Source organism: Henckelia pumila, chromosome 3 (assembly GCF_033568475.1).
Source record: "Henckelia pumila isolate YLH828 chromosome 3, ASM3356847v2, whole genome shotgun sequence".
NCBI lineage: Eukaryota > Viridiplantae > Streptophyta > Magnoliopsida > Lamiales > Gesneriaceae > Henckelia > Henckelia pumila.
In genome coordinates, this window is record NC_133122.1 from 33,688,497 (window position 1) to 33,711,077 (window position 22,581).

At 36.1% G+C, this 22,581-nt stretch overlaps 1 protein-coding gene across 1 annotated transcript; it reads left to right on the forward strand.

The window, feature by feature from the left end:
- Positions 1–1,008: 1,008 nt before the first annotated feature.
- LOC140888429 (uncharacterized) lies at positions 1,009–1,940 on the forward strand. Its single transcript, XM_073296104.1, has 2 exons — positions 1,009–1,137; positions 1,230–1,940. The coding sequence occupies exons 1-2, from the start codon at positions 1,009–1,011 to the stop codon at positions 1,938–1,940; spliced, it is 840 nt and encodes a 279-aa protein (XP_073152205.1).
- Positions 1,941–22,581: the final 20,641 nt, after the last annotated feature.

Genomic DNA, 22,581 nt, shown 5'->3' on the forward strand with positions numbered 1-22,581 from the left:
ACTTCAATAATTATTTGTTATCTTTATGTATAGATAGAGTTTGAAAGCGTGATTTTGTTGTTGTACTTCGTTATAGTTTTTTGGTGATTTTTAATGTTGATTCATCCTAAAAGTAATTCTAAAGTTATGGTTGTGAAATTCATAAGGGACGACGAAGATGACAAACAATCCAAAAGTGATAATGAGCTTGAAGAGGCTCCCGTACAAAATTCCCTTGATTCTTGGTTTCATTGCATACGTGGGGTGGGCCAAACATTCAAAGATGCTGCATAATTTAGAATTTATATGAAAAAATATTATGTTGCTATAAGACACTCATTTTTGTATGCCAAAAATAATCGAGATAAGATTATTGTTGTTTGTACTGAACATAGTTGCAAGTGGCGAGTTTATGCATCCAGACATAAGGCAGACAATCTATTTGGGATCAGAAAATGCAATTTACAACACACTTGTGGAAAGGACAATTTATCTGGTAGAGGACATCCAAGAGCTGATTCAGCTTGGGTCGCAGATTTGATGAAGAATAAATTGAGGGGAGAGCCATCTTACCGTCCCTGTGCAATGGTGAAAGATGTACACAGAGATTTTGGAGTAGATTTAGAGTATCACAAGGCTTGGAAGGGCAAAGAATTAGCTATGCATGATCTCCATGGCACAGATAAGGGGTGTTATGACAAATTGAGATGGTATTGTCGTGCACTTAGAGAAACAAATCCTGGTAGTGTGGCAGATTGTGAGATTGATGTAGTAACCAATAAATTCAAACGGTTATTCCTTTGTTTTAATGCATGTGCAGTTGGTTTTGCTACTGGTTGTAGAACAATGATTTTTCTCGATGGAACTCATATTAAGAACAAATATAAAGGTAGTATCCTACTTGCAGTGGCAAAAGATGCCAATGATGATCTACTTACATTGGCATATGCTATAGTGGATGCTGAGAATGATTCGAATTGGGAATGATTTTGTTTTCATTTGAGAGGTGTCCTTGTTTTGCAACATATCATGGTGTTTGAAAAGTTCACTTTTTTCTCAGATAGACATCCCGGTATTATCAAGGTTGTTAAGCTATTATTTCCGGGAAGTCACCATGCGTATTGTTTGAGGCACTTGGTCGATAATTTTGTGAAGCAGGTTAGTAAGTAATTTAACTTTTTGTTTGAAATCTTCAAATAGTATTATTTATTGATGATCATATAAATGTGTTAACTTTTTTGTCATTGAAGGTCTTGAGAAGTTATCCGTTACACAACAAAAAATATTGGTCATCTGTGTTCAAAAAAGCTGCATATGCCCCTTCACAACAAGAATTTACACGCCACATTAATAATATTTTGGAATCCATGCCTCGTGCTAGTACTTTTATCACAAGTTCTGATCCACAAAGTTGGGCAAATGCTTTGTTTCCTGGTAGACGATGGGGTGTAATAAATAATAACATTGTCGAATGTTGGAACAACTGGGTTAAACCAGCTCGTCATCTTCCAATTGTTTCTATGGTGGATCATGTACGTGTGCAAATCATGAACATGATGCACAGACGACGGGAAACAACATCAGTCATGGTTCAAGAATTAAGCCCGAAGAAGGAGAATGCTCTAGCTACCACATATATTGAATCCAGAAACTTGAGTATTAACAAATCATGTGGTTGGAAATTTGAGGTAGTTGATGGTGATAAATCATTTGCGGTTGATTTGAATGAATGGACTTGTTCATGCAAATCTTGGCAGATTAATATGCTTCCGTGCAAGCATGCTTGTGCAGCTATTAAATCAAAGTCAATGTCGCTATATGCTTTTTGTGATCGGTATTTCCATATTGAAATGTATCGTCAAGCATATAAAGAAATGATCAATCTCATACCGACATTTGATATGTACGAGACCAACAATGATGAAGGATCTGTAATCAATGCTCCAGATATACGAAGTTAACCAGGCCGTAGAAGGACTAAGAGGATTCCGTCTCAAGTTGAAACACGTGTGTCAAAGTGTGGTCGTTGTCATAAGCCAGGGCACAATAGACGTAGTTGCAAAGAAGCCATAGAATAGGTTTATATTGTTAATTGAAATAGTATCTCAATATTGAGTGTACCTACAATGATTTACTTGTCGACATCCTTTCTTATTATATATGATTACTACGAAGTATTGATAACTAATTTATTTTTTTTACATTTCTGCAGCAGAAAAGGAGAGAGGAAGGGCAATTGATCGTGGATTTGCCTGCTAGGAAGCATACACGTTCCAGTGGTGGATTTGTGTTTAGTTTTAGTTTAATGATTTCAGTTCTTAGACATTTTAGTTCGAACTTTGTGGACTTCTATTTATTTATGGTTTTGTTTTGCCTAAATGGTTCTTGTGTTTGTATTGTCCACAGCATATTGACATGCTTGTTATCGTTGACGATTAATGTTGATGGTATTGTTATTTGGTATTATTGGATGCTCATAAAATAAACGCACATGCCTTTTTCTTCCAAATCCAGATTTTCCGCAGATGCATTAAAACAAGCGCAGAAGCGCTTCCTTTGTTTCTGAATTCTCTGTACAATCACGCAGATGCGTGAAGTAAGCCGCAGATGCGGTTCTTCTTCCTTCTCAGTTTTCTGCTCACTGCCTCTTCACGCATAAGCGTGACTTTCTCCCGCATATGTGCAACTTGGATTCTTCTATTTATTTCTTCAAATCTCAGTCAATTCACGCAGAAGCGCGACATTCTCATGCATATGCGTGATTTGATCAAATGCTTTTAATATCTTACAAATAAAATTCCTCATGTTAGAACCTAATGGGGGGGGGGGGATTTAGGTTCTATTGGCAACTTTAGCAATTTAAAGTGATTATGCAAGTACGCAAGCGGAAGACTTAAGCAATCAAATAAATAAGTGCGGTAAATAAATACGTAATGTAAATAAAGCAGTAAAAGGGATAAGAGATGTTTATGGAAGTTCGACGATAAATCGTCTACGTCTCCCCTTCTTGGTTAAGTCGATTAACCAAGGATCCACTAGCACTTCGAACGTCTTGGCCTTGATGGCTCCAAGGATAGCCTTACAACTTGACACGATCACCGCGCCGATACAACTCAACACTCTTGGCCTTAAGGGCTCCAAGGATAGCCTCAACACAACACTTGGCTTCACACTCAAGTGCTTACAACGATAGCACAACACACTTGGTTTCACACTCAAGTGTTTACAACAATAGCACAACCAACTCACAAACTATTTTTACAAACACTCTCAAATATATCACACAAACACTTTGATAGTGAGAAATTGCTTGCAAAGGAGAGAAGAGATGAGTTGGGATGTCTCTAAATGGTCTTGGCAAGCCTCTATTTATAGTTGGCAAAGATTTGAATTTGAATTTGTGTGCTTGGAGCGTTTATTGGGAAGCCAAGGAGTAGAGACAAAGTGTAGGCGCCGCTGCCTTCTTTTTCCAGCACTGAGCAGCTTTTGTGGAAAAATCATATCTTCCAATCTAACCGTTGGATTTGATTCTAACGAGTCAAACATTTCCAGTAAATCTCGGAAGTCGCAAAATCACGTTCTCGCTTTTGTTCTGAGCATTACTTTTCAAAAATTCGAATCTCACAATCCATCCGTTGGATTGGCCTGAAATTAACACACAATCTTTGTAACATCCTGATATTGATCGTGATTGGTGGAGATTGGATTTGGATGCCTCCATCGATTCCAGTAGTCTTCTGAATCCGATACTTCAGCAGTTAGCTTCTTGCAGAAATAGCTACTGTTCAACATATTTGAAAAAATCATAACTCCATATCCAGCCGTTGGATTGATTTGAAATTTGGATACAAACTTTAAAACATCATAGAAATCCATGTGATCGGTGGAGATCGGATTTTAATAACCAAAGCATTTCCAGTAATTTTCTGAAGTTGAGTCTTCATAGTTCATTCCTTGCAGAAGTAAGTACTGTGCAGCTTTGTTAAAAAACTCATATCTCCATATCCAGCCGTTGGATTGCTATGAAATTTGGAGAGAAGCTTGAGAACATCCTGATCTTGATTTTCATTGTTGGAGATCTGATTTGGGTGACCGGAAAGTTCCCGGTGAATTTTGCAAGTTTCTGCTTTATAATATTGGCTTGTCCTTGTCCATTTCTTTTACAACTTCAAAGTAACTTCCAAGAATTTGATTGTTAATATGATCTAATCTGCAAAGTCTCACTTTAAATGGTTAGTAACAATTAACCGAGTTTTGTAATCATCAAAACATAATAATATGAGATTTGTTAATGCATTAAAAACATTAATCTCATAACACGAGATTTGTATGCGTTTAAGGCGTAACAATCTCCCCCTTTTTGATGATCACAAAACTTGGTTAAATAGGAGAAATAAATGTACAATATTAAATAAATAATTTAAATTTGCACAATATAATTGCATGAATAAAACTCCTTCTAAATTAAACAATTAGTTAAGAAGAGTTTGTTTATCAAATAACCAATTTTTTTATTCTCTATGCATTTAAGCAAACTAACTCTCCCCCTTAGTTAAAGTATTTAACCAAACTAATTCTCCCCCTTTTTGTGATAATCAAAAAGACTGGAAAAATAAATACAAAACATGATAATTAAATATGATTTCTAAAAAGCAACACATAAATTTCACATAAAATGTGAGCTTTATAACTTTGAATAAATACAATTAATTTGTATTATCCAAAATTAAGTTGCTCAAATTTTATATTAAGCTCCCCCTTAATATGACATTAAATTTATTTATGTCCACAAGTGATTACAACTCAATCATGCCAAGTTCACCACGCAAACGAATAAAAGTATTTTCATCTAGTGGTTTTGTAAAAATATCGGCAATTTGATTTTTAGTGTCAACATATTGAAGTTCAACTTCATTTCGTTCGATGTGGTCACGAATAAAATGATGACGAATGTCAATATGTTTGGTGCGCGAATGTTGAATCGGATTCTTTGTAAGACATATGGCGCTAGTGTTGTCACAGAAAATAGGGATTTTTGAAAAAGAGACGCCATAGTCGAGCAATTGATGCTTCATCCAAAGAATTTGCGCACAACAACTACCGGCAGCCATATATTCGGCTTCGGTCGTTGATAACGCAACACAGTTTTGCTTTTTGGAAAACCAAGAAACCAAACAGTTTCCTAAAAAGAAACAGGTTCCACTAGTGATTTTCCGGTCCACCTTATATCCACCAAAGTCGGCATCACAATAAGATTTTAAATCAAAGAAAGAATTTTTCGAATACCACAAGCCGAGATTTGGAGTATTTGAAAGATATTTGAAAATGCGTTTTAAGGCGAACAAATGTGATTCCTTTGGACATGATTGAAATCGTGCACACAAGCAAACACTAAACATAATGTCCGGTCTACTAGCAGTAGCATATAATAAGGAGCCAATCATACTACGAAAGGAAGATTGATCTACAGTTTTACCATTTTCATCCTTGTCGAGTCTGATTGCTGTGCTCATCGGTGTGGATGATGATTTTGTGTTCTCCATTCCAAACTTCTTTAGAATCTCCTTGATGTATTTGCTTTGGTTCACAAAGAACCCATCCTTGCACTGTTTGATTTGTAATCCGAGGAAATAGTTAAGTTCCCCCATCATACTCATCTCGAAGTGTTCCTGCATCAACTTTATCGGATTTGGCATCAAATTTGCCAAGGTTGTCCTTACCATTGTTGTGAATGAAGCACTTAGAACCAAAAGCCCGAAAGAATGAAATGTTAGGCTTTCTCTCCCTCCATAACTCGTATGGAGTTTTCTTGAGAATTGGCCTTATTGATACGCGATTGATGATGTAACAGGCAGTGTTCATTGCTTCAGCCCAAAAATATTTTGGTAGAGAATGCTCACATAACATGGTCCTTGCAATCTCTACTAGTGTCCTATTTTTCCTCTCAACGACCCCGTTTTGTTGAGGAGTCCTAGGACAAGAAAAATTGTGACCGATGCCTTTTTCTATACAAAAGTTTGAAAAATTCTCATTTTGAAATTCAGTTCCGTGGTCACTACGGATCTGTTTTATTGAAAGATTTTTCTCATTCTCAACTCGTTTAGCAAAAGTTTTAAAATACTCAAAGGCATCATTTTTGTGAGCTAAAAACAATGTCCACGTGTAACGTGAAAAATCATCTACAATGACAAACGCATAAAGCTTTCCTCCTAAACTAGCGTTCCTCGAGGGACCACATAGATCTAGGTGGAGAAGTTCAAGGGGCATAGAAGTGGATACAAAATTTTTGCTTTTAAAAGATTCCCTTGTATGTTTGCCAAATTGACACGCATCACAAACAAAATCAAGTTTCAAATCAAGTTTTGGCATACCAACGACTAAGTCAAGTTTTAAAAGTTTTTCGATGGTACTAGGACCAACATGACCCAATCGTCTATGCCAAAGAATGTTGTCATCAACATTCACGGATACAAGGCTTTTTATATTTGATAAAGATAAATTATTTAAAGAGACCTTGTAAACGTTCTCACTTCTATATCCTTTGAAATTTATGGATTTGTCACTAATAAATGATACAGTGCAGTGTTGGGGAGTGAATTTGACTTCATAACCTCTATCGCACAATTGACTTATGCTTAGTAGATTATGCTTAAGTCCTTTCACTAGGAGTACATCATCAATTAGACAAGAATTAGATATACCTATTGAGCCGATGCCTTCAATTACTCCTTTGCTGTTGTCTCCAAAGGTGACAGTCCCCTTCTCCTTTGGTTTGATTGATTGAAGAAGATCCTTGTTCCCCGTCATATGTCTAGAACATCCACTGTCTAGATACCATATGCTAGGGAGAGCATTTTTCTTGTTTCCCTGAAAATAATTGATTTTGGTACCCTTTAGTTCTTTTGGGTCCACAATGTTAGAAAAGAGAGATACAAAATAAACTTCTAAGAGTTCAGTCTTTCATAGCAACATCATCGCCACTTTCCAAGAGTGCTCCCAGTAGTAGGTAGGGCATATGGCCACTTTAAAAACCTATTTCCTTGGACAGAGCAACGTTCAACAGGGAGACCAGCCGCAAGTCAAGGCATTTTTAAGCCGGTCTATATTGAACTCCCTTAGATTTTGATCTCATAATGCCGACTAATGAGTTGTTAAGTACTCTTAGGCCTCCATTTCATATAGCTCTTTTGAACATATTGATATTTCAATGATCTGCATTTATGTCTAACATGACCAGATTTGCAACAATAAGAACAAGTAGGGGTTGATCTCATTTTAGCTTTAGCTATTAGACTAGCAAAGTCTATAGACTTTTTACCATAGCCTATTCCTCCCTTATCAAAGCTACATTTCTGCATGCTAAGTAGGTTGTTCAATTTATTGCTACTCACATTGAATTTATCGAAAGATTTTTCTAAGTGATCTAAGTCATCCTTAAGTCTAAGGTTATCATGCTCCTTAGTTTCTAATTCCTTTTTAAGATTTCTATTCTCTTTTCTAAGAACCTTAACCATATCAAACATATCTTTATAAGCATGTAAGAGTTCATCGTAAGTAGGTACCTCGTCATCGTCGTCAGAGACGATGTCATCACTTTTAGCCATTAAGCAGAAGTTTGCTTCCTCGTCGTCGTCGTCGCTATCACTCCAGGTAGCTAGTAGGGCTTTCTTCTTTCCTTTGTCCACTTTCTTCTTGAGTGGGCATTCATTGGCGTAGTGACCTTGTTGTTGACAGTTGTAGCAGGTCACTTCTTTCTCAGGTTTCTTGTCCTTTTTGAATTTGTTTCCTCGCATGAATTTCTTGAATTTTCTTGCGAAGAGAGCCATGTCATCATCGTCATCTTCTTCGACTTGTGTAGTCAAGGCTATCCCTTTGTGCTTGACATCTTCTTTCTTTGATTCTTTTCTTGTGGACACTTCTAACTCATGGGTTTTTAGGGTCCCATGTAGTTGATCAAGATCATAGGCGGCAGTGTCCCCTTTGTTGGATTCGATGATGACGGTTCTCTTTGCATCCCATTCTTTTGGTAGGGCACGAAGAGCTCTCCTCCAAACTTGCTTGGTAGGATATTGTTCTCCCAATTGTGCTAACTCATTGATGATTTGAGTAAGCCTTCGGAACATGGTGTCAACATCTTCGTTGGATTCCATCTCAAATGTTTCGTATTTGAGTTGGAGTAAGTCGATCTTTGTTTCTTTCACTTGGTTGGTGCCTTCGTGACATATCTCTAGCTTGTCCCATATCTCTTTAGCAGATGAGCACATCGATATCCGGTTGTACTCGTTCATATCTAAGGAACAATGCAAGATATTCATAGCTTTAGCATTTTGCGAAATTAATTTCATGTCCTCTTTTGAAAAGTCATCCATTCCCTTAGGAATTTCAACCCCATCAACTATTTTCATAGGTGTATAGGGACCTTTCACCGTCACTTTCCATAGGTCATAGTCTACGGATTGGATATATAGGGACATACGATTTTTCCAATACCCGTAGTTTATGCCATTAAAAAGAGGAGGACGATTAGTAGATTGCCCTTGAGCATAATCACTCGCTAGGTTTGCCATAAAAAAGATTTGAAAAGTATTTTTAAATGGCTCTGATACCACTTGTTAGAACCTAATGGGGGGGGGGGGGGATTTAGGTTCTATTGGCAACTTTAGCAATTTAAAGTGATTATGCAAGTACGCAAGCGGAAGACTTAAGCAATCAAATAAATAAGTGCGGTAAATAAATACGTAATGTAAATAAAGCAGTAAAAGGGATAAGAGATGTTTATGGAAGTTCGACGATAAATCGTCTACGTCTCCCCTTTTTGGTTAAGTCGATTAACCAAGGATCCACTAGCACTTCGAACGTCTTGGCCTTGATGGCTCCAAGGATAGCCTTACAACTTGACACGATCACCGCACCGATACAACTCAACACTCTTGGCCTTAAGGGCTCCAAGGATAGCCTCAACACAACACTTGGCTTCACACTCAAGTGCTTACAACGATAGCACAACACACTTGGCTTCACACTCAAGTGTTTACAACAATAGCACAACCAACTCACAAACTATTTTTACAAACACTCTCAAATATATCACACAAACACTTTGATAGTGAGAAATTGCTTGCAAAGGAGAGAAGAGATGAGTTGGGATGTCTCTAAATGGTCTTGGCAAGCCTCTATTTATAGTTGGCAAAGATTTGAATTTGAATTTGTGTGCTTGGAGCGTTTATTGGGAAGCCAAGGAGTAGAGACAAAGTGTAGGCGCCGCTGCCTTCTTTTTCCAGCACTGAGCAGCTTTTGTGAAAAAATCATATCTTCCAATCTAACCGTTGGATTTGATTCTAACGAGTCAAACATTTCCAGTAAATCTCGGAAGTCGCAAAATCACGTTCTCGCTTTTGTTCTGAGCATTACTTTTCAAAAATTCGAATCTCACAATCCATCCGTTGGATTGGCCTGAAATTAACACACAATCTTTGTAACATCCTGATATTGATCGTGATTGGTGGAGATTGGATTTGGATGCCTCCATCGATTCCAGTAGTCTTCTGAATCCGATACTTCAGCAGTTAGCTTCTTGCAGAAATAGCTACTGTTCAACATATTTGAAAAAATCATAACTCCATATCCAGCCGTTGGATTGATTTGAAATTTGGATACAAACTTTAAAACATCATAGAAATCCATGTGATCGGTGGAGATCGGATTTTAATAACCGAAGCATTCCCAGTAATTTTCTGAAGTTGAGTCTTCATAGTTCATTCCTTGCAGAAGTAAGTACTGTGCAGCTTTGTTAAAAAACTCATATCTCCATATCCAGCCGTTGGATTGCTATGAAATTTGGAGAGAAGCTTGAGAACATCCTGATCTTGATTTTCATTGTTGGAGATCTGATTTGGGTGACCGGAAAGTTCCCGGTGAATTTTGCAAGTTTCTGCTTTATAATATTGGCTTGTCCTTGTCCATTTCTTTTACAACTTCAAAGTAACTTCCAAGAATTTGATTGTTAATATGATCTAATCTGCAAAGTCTCATTTTAAATGGTTAGTAACAATTAACCGAGTTTTGTAATCATCAAAACATAATAATATGAGATTTGTTAATGCATTAAAAACATTAATCTCATAACACGAGATTTGTATGCGTTTAAGGCGTAACACCTCAAGTCCCAATTTATTCCAATGTGCTTGTTTTACCACGTTATGTACTTTATTATCGGACATTTGTACTTCATGGTAGGCTTGGATGTACCTAATTTTCAGAAATATGTACTCTCGTTAGTTATTTCAATATTTATTAGTTAGTGCATATTTATTTGCCAAGGAATTTTATTCACTAACCAAAGTGCACATGCATCTCCTATATTCACCTCCTCAATGTAGTGAATAAATCGAAGGCCATGCTTGTGATTATACGTCAATTATACTATATTTAGTAGATATCAAATGCTTTTAATATCTTACAAATGAAATTTCTCAAGTCCCACATTATTCCAATGTACTTGTTTTACCACGTTTTGTACTTTATTATCGGTCATTTGTACTTCATGGTAGGCTTGACTGTACCTAAATTTCAAAAATATGTATTCTCGTTAGTTCTTTCAATATTTATTGGTTAGTGCATATTTATTTGCCAAGGAATTTTATTCACTAACCAAAGTGCACATGCATCTCCTATATTCACATCCTCAATGTAGTGAATAAATCGAAGGTCATGCTTGTGATTATATGTCATTTATACTATATTTAGTAGATACCAAATGCTTTTAATATCTTACAAATGAAATTCCTCAAGTCTCACTTTATTCCAATGTGCTTGTTTTACCACGTTTTTTACTTTATTATCGGTCATTTGTACTTCATGGTAGGCTTGGCTGTACCTAATTTTCAAAAATATGTACTCTCGTTAGTTATTTCAATATTTATTGGTTAGTGCATATTTATTTGCCAAGGAATTTTATTCACTAACCAAAGTGCACATGCATCTCCTATATTCACCACATCAACGTAGTGAATAAATCGAAGGTCATGCTTGTGATTATACATCAATTATACTATATTTAGTAGATACCAAATGCTTTTAACATCTTACAAATGAAATTCCTCAAGTCTCACTTTATTCCAATGTGCTTGTTTTACCACGTTATGTACTTTATTATCGGACATTTGTACTTCATGATAGGCTTAACTGTACCTAATTTTTAGAAATATGTACGCTCGTTAGTTATTTCAATATTTATTGGTTAGTGCATATTTATTTGCCAAGGAATTTTATTCACTAACCAAAGTGCACATGCATCTCCTATATTCACCTCCTCAATGTAGTGAATAAATCGAAGGTCATGCTTGTGATTATACGTTAATTATACTATATTTAGTAGATACTAAATGCTTTTAATATCTTACAAATGAAATTTCTCAAGTCCCACATTATTCCAATGTGCTTGTTTTACCATGTTTTGTACTTTATTATCGGTCATTTGTACTTCATGGTAGGCTTGGCTGTACCTAAATTTCAGAAATATGTAATCTCGTTAGTTATTTCAATATTTATTGGTTAGTGGATATTTATTTGCCAAGGAATTTTATTCACTAACCAAAGTGCACATGCATCTCCTATATTCACCTCCTCAATGTAGTGAATAAACCGAAGGCCATGCTTGTGATTATACGTCATTTATACTATATTTAGTAGATACCAAGTGCTTTTAATATCTTACAAATGAAATTCCTCAAGTCTCACTTTATTCCAATGTGCTTGTTTTACCACGTTTTTTACTTTATTATCGGTCATTTGTACTTCATGGTAGGCTTGGTTGTACCTAATTTTCAAAAATATGTACTCTCGTTAGTTATTTCAATATTTATTGGTTAGTGCATATTTATTTGCCAAGGAATTTTATTCACTAACCAAAGTGCACATGCATCTCCTATATTCACCTCCTCAACGTAGTGAATAAATCGAAGGCCATGTTTGTGATTATACGTCAATTATACTATATTTAGTAGATACCAAATGCTTTTAATATCTTACAAATGAAAATTTTCAAGTCCCACATTATTCCAATGTGCTTATTTTACCACGTTTTGTACTTTATTATCGGTCATTTGTACTTCATGGTAGGCTTGGCTGTACCTAAATTTCAGAAATATGTACTCTCGTTAGTTATTTCAATATTTATTGGTTAGTGCATATTTATTTGCCAAGGAATTTTATTCAATAACCAAAGTGCACATGCATCTCCTATATTCACCTCATCAACGTAGTGAATAAATCGAAGGCCATGCTTGTAATTATACGTCAATTATACTATATTTAGTAGATACCAAATGCTTTTAATATCTTACAAATGAAATTCCTCAAGTCTCACTTTATTCCAATGTGCTTGTTTTACCACGTTATGTACTTTATTATCGGACATTTGTACTTCATGATAGGCTTAACTGTACCTAATTTTCAGAAATATGTACGCTCGTTAGTTATTTCAATATTTATTGGTTAGTGCATATTTATTTGCCAAGGAATTTTATTCACTAACCAAAATGCACATGCATCTCCTATATTCACCTCCTCAATGTAGTGAATAAATCGAAGGCCATGCTTTTGATTATACGTCAATTATACTATATTTAGTAGATACCAAATGCTTTTAATATCTTACAAATGAAATTTCTCAAGTCCCACATTATTCCAATGTGCTTGTTTTACCACGTTTAGTACTTTATTATCGGTCATTTGTACTTCATGGTAGGCTTGGCTATACCTAAATTTCAAAAATATGTACTCTCGTTAGTTATTTCAATATTTATTGGTTAGTGCATATTTATTTGCCAAGGAATTTTATTCACTAACCAAAGTGCACATGCATCTCCTATATTCACCTCCTCAATGTAGTGAATAAATCGAAGGCCATGCTTGTGATTATACGTCATTTATACTATATTTAGTAGATACCAAATGCTTTTAATATCTTACAAATGAAATTCCTCAAGTCTCACTTTATTCCAATGTGCTTGTTTTACCACATTTTGTACTTTATTATCGGTCATTTGTACTTCATGGTAGGCTTGGTTGTACCTAATTTTCAAAAATATGTACTCTCGTTAGTTATTTCAATATTTATTGGTTAGTGCATATTTATTTGCCAAGAAATTTTATTCATTAACCAAAGTGCACATGCATCTCCTATATTCACCTCCTCAACGTAGTGAATAAATCGAAGGCCATGTTTGTGATTATACGTCAATTATACTATATTTAATAGATACCAAATGCTTTTAATATCTTACAAATAAAATTTCTCAAGTCCCACATTATTCCAATGTGCTTGTTTTATCACGTTTTGTACTTTACTATCGGTCATTTGTACTTTATGGTAGGCTTGGCTGTACCTAAATTTCAGAAATATGTACTCTCGTTAGTTATTTCAATATTTATTGGTTAGTGCATATTTATTTGCCAAGGAATTTTATTCACTAACCAAAGTGGACATGCATCTCCTATATTCACCTCCTCAATGTAGTGAATAAATCGAATGCCATGCTTGTGATTATACGTCAATTATACTATATTTAGTATATACCAAATGCTTTTAATATCTTACAAATGAAATTCCTCAAGTCTCACTTTATTCCAATGTGATTTTTTTTACCACGTTATGTACTTTATTATCGGACATTTGTACTTCATGATAGGCTTAACTGTACCTAATTTTCAGAAATATGTACGCTCGTTAGTTATTTAAATATTTATTGGTTAGTACATATTTAATTGCCAAGGAATTTTATTCACTAACCAAAGTGCACATGCATCTCCTATATTCACCTCCTCAATGTAGTGAATAAATCGAAGGCCATGCTTTTGATTATACGTCAATTATACTTTATTTATTAGATACCAAATGCTTTTAATATCTTACAAATGAAATTTCTCAAGTCCCACATTATTCCAATGTGCTTTTTTTTACCACGTTTTGTACTTTATTATCGGTCATTTGTACTTCATGATAGGCTTGGCTGTACCTAAATTTCAGAAATATGTACTCTCGTTAGTTATTTTAATATTTATTGGTTAGTGCATATTTACTTGCCAAGGAATTTTATTCACTAACCAAAGTGCACAAACATCTCCTATATTCACCTCCTTAATGTAGTGAATAAATCGAAGGCCATGCTTGTGATTATACGTGAATTATACTATATTTAGTAGATACCAAATGCTTTTAATATCTTACAAATGAAATTCCTCAAGTCTCACTTTATTCTAATGTGCTTGTTTTACCATGTTATGTACTTTATTATCGGACATTTGTACTTCATGATAGGCTTAACTGTACCCAATTTTCAGAAATATGTACGCTCGTTAGTTATTTCAATATTTATTGGTTAGTGCATATTTATTTGCCAAGAAATTTTATTCACTAACCAAAGTGCACATGCATCTTCTATATTCACCTCCTCGATGTAGTGAATAAATCGAAGGCCATGCTTGTGATTATACGTCAATTATACTATATTTAGTAGATACCAAATGCTTTTAATATCTTACAAATGAAATTTCTCAAGTCCCACATTATTCCAATGTGCTTGTTTTACCACGTTTTGTACTTTATTATCGGTCATTTGTACTTCATGGTAGGCTTGGCTGTACCTAAATTTCAGAAACATGTACTCTCGTTAGTTATTTCAATATTTATTGGTTAGTGCATATTTATTTGCCAAGGAATTTTATTCACTAACCAAAGTGCACATGCATCTCTTATATTCACATCCTCAATGTAGTGAATAAATCGAAGGCCATGCTTGTGATTATACGTCATTTATACTATATTTAGTAGATACCAAATGCTTTTAATATCTTAGACATGAAATTCCTCAAGTCTCACTTTATTCCATTGTGCTTGTTTTACCACGTTATGTACTTTATTATCGGATATTTGTACTTCATGGTAGGCTTGGTTGTACCTAATTTTCTGAAATATGTACTCTCGTTAGTTATTTCAATATTTAAGTGCAAATTTAATTGTTCTTTATTTTCTGGTACAAAATTCCGCAGAAGCGGCCATCTTCACTTTTAAAATCCCTAACTCCACCTTCACGCCCCCAATATCCTCAAAAGCGTGATCTACTCTTGCCAAGCTCACGGTCCGGCCAGTTCTCAAGAATTATTCCGGAATCCAAACTTGACAATTGCAATACTTCACTCTCTCCGGTCGAAGCCATCGTGTGAAAACTCTACACAAAAGTCTCCGAATTGCCTCTGCTTTTGCCCGAGTGTACTACATCAAAGTAGGTACTTGGCTATCCCTCTTAGGTTGCTTGAATTGTTATTGAGTAATTGTGAAGGAAAATATAGTTAGTCTTACGTACACAAGGTGTTTGATAAATTGTGTAAGAGAGTGTGAAGGGGTTGAGTTGTTGAAATATTTATTGTACACTTGTTGCTTGTGATTATTGGGTTATTTTGTGATAATTGGTTGAATTGAGTGTAAGGATGCCACCAAAAACAAAAGGAAAAGGATCGGCCTCGTCGTCTTCGGGACAACCATCTTTTGATAAAAATAGGTTTTGGAATGCTGCCGCGGCGGCAAATTTTGTTGAATTGTCGCTCAAAAGTATGCATAAGGAGCGGGGAATGGATATGAGGGACTTAAACGCTAAAACTTTGATTGAAGCACGGCGACGTAATTGGCAAGCATTCGTCAAACAACCTTCCGAGGCTGTCATGTCTATTGTTCGAGAGTTCTATGCCAATCTAATGGTGAAACATGATGAATACAAAGTGAAAGTGCGAGGGAAAATGGTGGCGTTTGATGATCAAACTATCAACGCCATGTATCAAATGTCGAACGTTGCATTTGACGATTATCAGCTTTTCACTGAGAATGAGTTCCCAGCCGCTGCCGTGCTACAGGCACTTTGTATTGAGGGTGCCGAATGGAAATTGAATAAGAAAGGTGTCCCTATTACATTGTACTCCAGATTTCTTAACCGGGACGCCAATAATTGGCATGAGTTTGTCGCCGCACGCATGTTGCCATCGGGTCACACTTTTGAAATTACGATGGAAAGGGCTAGTTTGGTGTACTGCATAGTCACAAGAAGGACCGTTAATGCGGGTAAAGTGCTTCAGCAATCCATTTACGCTGCTAGTAAAAAATCTCATCTTAGCAGCTTAGTCCATGTTTCATTGATTACGGATCTTTGTCGTTATGCTGGAGTGACTTGGGATGCCACTGAGCAAATTCATCCTACTCGTGCTCCTATTGTTCTTGTCGGGCCATTGAAAAGGGATAAACATAAGCAGACACAGCAGGCAGATATTGCACAGCCCCCACCACAGCCGTCTGAGCCTACCCCTCCACTAATTTATCCATCAACAACACTTCCTTCACATGCTGCTCAAGGGAGTGACTATTCTGGCCGCTTCGATTGTGACGCCCGGGGCTGAAGAGGCAGGAAGTGATCGCCGGTGCCAAGAGGTTGCACGGACAATGAGCGGCTCCTGGTAGGCTTCTAGGCGGAGGGAGAAATGAACCGATCCCGTGCCGGAATGAGAGGGATTCTGAGACTGTGTAGGTATGAGACTACATGGTTGATGAGGGCTTAAAAGATTTCATATGTACTGCTCATATCAAGAAGGTGCATCTTCTTTTCGGAAGCTCATCACATAAGAACTCCAAAGTTAAGCGTGCTTTACTTGGGGCAATTATAGGATGGGTGACCTCCTAAGAAGTTTTCCAGGGTGCGTGTGAGTGAGGACATAAGCACGCTGAAAAGACCCGTCTTGATACAGTGGGTCGTTACATCGATGCTTTGGAAAGACAAATGCTTAAGAAATGGAAGAGAATGCGAGAGCACATGGCATATGTGCATGATTTTAATGCGGCACTCGCTCAGAATTTCCCTCCTACCAATGTGCCATATCCACCGCCACCACCATGGTCTTCAAATGACGAGTCTGACGATGATGGTACCGAGTCCTAATGCTCGGTACCGAGAGGTACATGTCCCTTGTTCTGTTTACTGATTTAAATCATTCGGGACAATGATTTGGTTTAAGTTTGGGGGGGGGGTGATTTAGATTTTATGAAAGTGAGTATGTTTGAGTTGAGTTCAGTTCGTGTGGAGTTTTAAGTTTGTATTTTTGTTTTGTTTGTCGAGTGAAGTTGTTGTTAGTTGTAAATACAAAGTCATGAAAAGAAATGGAATGAACGAACAATGATGAAATATATTTTTATGAATTACATGAGTATCCGACTATTTGACAAATTGTGAACTGGAAAAGATAAAACAACTGAAAAGATGAACAAGGAACGCATATGCGGTAAAAGAAAGTGCAGATACGGTAAATGGCAGAGAATTGAAGATACAAATTACCGCATATGCATTAAAATATGGTGCAGAAGCGGAAACAGGCAGAGAATTGAAGAAGCTAGGGGCGCATATGCATGAGAAATCTGTGCAGAAGCGGCAAAGGGCAGAGATCTTGGTAAACAAGGAACGCATATGCGGTAAAAGAAAGTGCAGATGCGGTAAATGGCAGAGAATTGAAGATACAAATGACCGCATATGCATGAAAATATGGTGCATAAGCGGAAGCAGGCAGAGAATTGAAGAAGCTAGGGGCTCATCTGCGGGAAAAACACACGCATCTGCGTAAGGTTGCAGAGAATAAAACGAATGAATCACCGCATATGCGGCTTGTTTTAGAGCATCTGCTGAACCTGGAGTTCGCATCTTAAATTATGAATACTGGGGTCTAAACTCATAAACATGAGTTTTTTTTGTTTAGTTCGCATCTTCAATTAAGTTTTTGCTTATAGCGGCTGATGTAACAAGTCAGGATACTTCTAAAATGTATTTATTATTCAGCTAGTTATGTACCTTATTATGATATAATTGTACCGGAATTACTCAATTTTGTACTTTGATTAACTTGTCAATTGTCGTTACATAACTTTATCGTGTAACTACATAAATGTCACAAATGTACGACATAAATAAAAAAATGACTTGGAATTACCATTTCAAAAATGAACTTCGCATCAAAACATAATCATTAACCACAATTACAAGGATTTGTCTTTCAAAATGTGTGTAAGTTTTCAACCAACAAAATTATCCAAACTTAATCACCACCAACATAACAAACAAGTTAAATGGTTTTCAACAATCCTTTCTTATCGGATAAAATGGTAGCAGCAACACGAGCTCGATAAGCATTCATATTCACATCCCTTTGATACGCCCAGATTTCCTCTGTGTCTTTAGCCAAGCATTCGGTCCACATAAGTGCATAGACACCACACTCAAGTGTTGGACCTTGATCGCGACACTTTTCTGTCACCACTTCCTCATTGGCTAAGACAAAAACCAGATTGGAACCGCATGTATCCAGAAAAAAATGATACCTATCAAAATTTAAAAGTTACAAGATTTTATTCTTAATATTATATTTAAACATTAAAATAGGGTCGTACTAATACTCACAAAAACATTTGTGGTGCCAGATGCGTATGGATCATGCAAGGAATTCCATATACTGAACACACCTTCTGCAGTTTTATACACAAGCAGAAACCATTGCCACCTATCATTCAATGGAAAAATGATGTACTTGAATTTTGTAAATAGCTCCTCGTTTAAGTGCTTCAATCTTTCCCTAGTCGCAGAATTCAAGCTTGCAATAAAATCTTTATAATCACCGCTCCGCAACTTACGTCTACTCCCATATTCTTTCAGTCTATTAAAAATTTCTCTCTGCAGAACAAAGATTTCAAAAATATCATACTTCTTATTTGTTAGAACCTAATGGGTGGGGGGGGGGGGGGATTTAGGTTCTATTGGCAACTTTAGCAATTTAAAGTGATTATGCAAGTACGCAAGCGGAAGACTTAAGCAATCAAATAAATAAGTGCGGTAAATAAATACGTAATGTAAATAAAGCAGTAAAAGGGATAAGAGATGTTTATGGAAGTTCGACGATAAATCGTCTACGTCTCCCCTTCTTGGTTAAGTCGATTAACCAAGGATCCACTAGCACTTCGAACGTCTTGGCCTTGATGGCTCCAAGGATAGCCTTACAACTTGACACGATCACCGCGCCGATACAACTCAACACTCTTGGCCTTAAGGGCTCCAAGGATAGCCTCAACACAACACTTGACTTCACACTCAAGTGCTTACAACGATAGCACAACACACTTGGCTTCACACTCAAGTGTTTACAACAATAGCACAACCAACTCACAAACTATTTTTACAAACACTCTCAAATATATCACACAAACACTTTGATAGTGAGAAATTGCTTGCAAAGGAGAGAAGAGATGAGTTGGAATGTCTCCAAATGAACTTGGATGGCCTCTATTTATAGTTGGCAAAGATTTGAATCTGATTTGAGAGCTTGGAGCGTGTGGTAAGAAGTCAAGGAGTGACAAAAAGTGTTCGGCGCCGCTGCCCACATTTTCCCAGCACTGAGCGGATTTTGTGGAAAAATCATATCTTTCAATCTAACCGTTGGATTGATCTGAAATTTGAACTGAAGCTTTAAAACATCAGGATCTTCAATCTGAACGGTGAAGATTTTATTCTAACGAGTCAAACATTTCCAGTAATTTTCGGAAGTCACTTCATCAAGTTTTCGAACTTGTTCTGTGCAACAAATTTGAAAAATTCATATCTCCATATCCATCCGTTGGATTGATCTGAAATTTGAACAGAGGTTGTAAAACATCCTGAATTCGAATCGGATCGGTGGAGATGTGATTTGGATGTCTCAAACAATCCCAGTTAATTTCTGAAGTTGAATCTTCATAATTTGCTTCATGTTCTGCAGAAATAAGTACTGTGCAATCTTTGTAGAAAAATCATAACTTCATATCTAGCCGTTGGATTGATGTGAAATTTTAATATAAGTTTGAAAACATCCTGATATTGATTTTGATTGGTGGAGATTTGATTTGGATGTCTCAAGCACGTCCAGTAATTTTCAGAAGTAGATTCTTCATTCTTCACTACAAGTTCTGCAGAAATAGGTACTGCACAATTTTTGTGGAAAAATCATAACTCCATATCTAGCCGTTGGATTGCTCTCAAATTTGGAAAACACATGTAAAACTTCTTCACACGATTATGACCGGTGAAGATCGGATTTAAATGCCTAGAAAATTCCCAGTAATTTTCGGAAGTTGCTGCTCCATACTTTGGCTTCTTCTTCTCTTTTTTTCATATCTCTTAACAATGTTTCATCCATTCAATGAGCAATAAAAGACTTTATAAATACATGTATAGCTTCAAAATAACTTCCAACAATTTATTTGTCAATAAATTCTAATCTGCAAAATCTCACTTTAAATGGTTAGTAACAATTAACCGAGTTTTGTAATCATCAAAACATAATATTATGAGACTTGTTAATGCATTAAAAACATTAATCTCATAACACGAGATTTGTATGCGTTTAAGGCGTAACATTATTTGGTCAAAAAAGACAATAAAACGTACATAATCGGGGTGCAAAGACGAACCTGAACCGTTGTGTCCACACAATATATTTCAGATCCATATTCCTTACTTTTTGCTTGCATAATTCGCATATAAATATTTATGATTTCGAAATCAACGGGTTGGCCAAAGACAAAGTGGCAAAATTTGCGACCATCTAACATAATACTTTCGTCTTCCCAAATTACGACACTACATAAAAAACAAAAAGTTAATGTTTTCTGAATCTATAAATTCAACAATAGTTATGAAAAAAATCATTAAATATAAGCGTACTCCAATTCCTCCATCGAAAGATATTGTGTCAAAATTTGTTTCTCTTCATCACTTGCTTCCTCATGTCCACGGTAATCGGTCCTACCTTTGAATTTATGTAGATCATCTTTCATTGGACTCTTAGCATTCTCATCAACATCTACAATGCACTTTTCCTTCAAACGAATACACTATGAACCACAATAGAAAAGAACAAAAAATTGTCAGTGTGTGGAAATACATAAAACTAAAATATAAAGGATGAAGAGAATTTCTTGGCGATGAACTGGGCGGCGTCACAAAGATCGAAGCTTTCCTTTTCTTCTTGCGGTCAACCGTTGTTCTTACTGTATCCACGATTGATGATTGAAAGCTGGTCATGATCTCTGCTTTACTGGTACCAACACAACTCACATTTTTCCTTTCCTCAACTGTTCCATCATTTTTATCAAATCCCACATCATTCTTAATTTCGTTTATAACATTTTGCACCACGAAATTAAGATCACTGTAATTGTCATGGTCATTAGACGATCCAATCTCAGATGAATTTCCAACAGCTTCAATCATTTCTTTCTCATTTTTTTCAATATTCTCTTCATCCTCGTTTCTGAAAATATGCACATTACCTTGACTGTTCTCTATATTATCATCCTCAACATTTCTCTCAAAATTCATCTCTCTTCATATTCTCATTCTCCTCATTTGTCTCAGTATTCCCATGCCCATCATTTCTCTCAATAGGACCATCTTCTTTGGTCACAAATTCAACCTCATTTTTTCTCTGCAATTTAAATTCTGCTCCAACATCCATAATTTCTTTTTCAATCACAATCTTTGTCTTCCTACGACGCCCACTACCACATCCTAATTCAAAACACATTCGATTATTACTCACAACAACTTTTTTTCTCACAACTTTTGATCTTACTACATCAGTAGTACCGTCAGCCACTTTCAACACCTATGGTTTGAACTTTTCAGTCAATTATCCATATTCCAAAAAAAGTATTTGGCAAAAGGTCAAACTACTTACGTCCAATTTCTTCTCCTCGGGAAAAGGATATATCGGCAAGACCTGTAAAATTATAAAATCACAAAAAATATTGTCAGTGAAACCATGAAATTGAAATGTGCAATTCAATTCATTATATCAAACAATTACCTTCGTTGAATCTATGGATTTCAACAATAATTCAGCTTTTTCCTCATTCAATGGGATTTTGCTGTCCATCCACCGAAACAAGCGAGGGAACATTTCTAAACTACGCCGTACACCTAGAGAAGGCATTCTCTCGTACACCCAAGCCTAAACCAAATTAAATAATAGTCAATTAATCGATAAAACAATACAATAATAACTAAAGTAACAAAATACGCACCATTAATCCAACTGTGCATCCATCGAAATAAGTTTTACTTCTAGTTCTGCGTATTTCTCTCTGAATAAATCGAAACGCTGCATCTCCCCAAGCATATTCAAAGAATTTGGTAAGATTGTCCAGGTAAGGAAATATAAAACTCTGGGTAAAATAATTTCCGGTGGAAAATATTATGGAGTTGAAGATGAACAAAATGTAAAGCCGAACAAAATCATCAACTTCTAAGTCATCATCACTGCCTGCAAGAGAAATAAGTTTTTTATATATTGTCGCTCGCTTTGCTTTTCCAACTTGACCTCCAAATTGACGAGCCACAAATATAGAATCCATTCTTAGATCCAAGTCTACAGGCTGCCCAATATGATGCAATCCAAGAATAATAGAAAACTCTTCTGGAGCAAAGGGAATCATAATACCATCACCCACAGTCAAAGAACATGATTCAATCTGAAATCTATTCA

Excerpts from the sequence above, each read along its gene's own strand:
- LOC140888429 (XM_073296104.1), top strand. The coding sequence starts at position 1,009 with ATGGTGTTTGAAAAGTTCACTTTTTTCTCAGATAGACATCCCGGTATT. Across the intron at positions 1,138-1,229 it reads TCGATAATTTTGTGAAGCAG|GTCTTGAGAAGTTATCCGTT; the intron begins GTTAGTAAGTAA and ends TTGTCATTGAAG.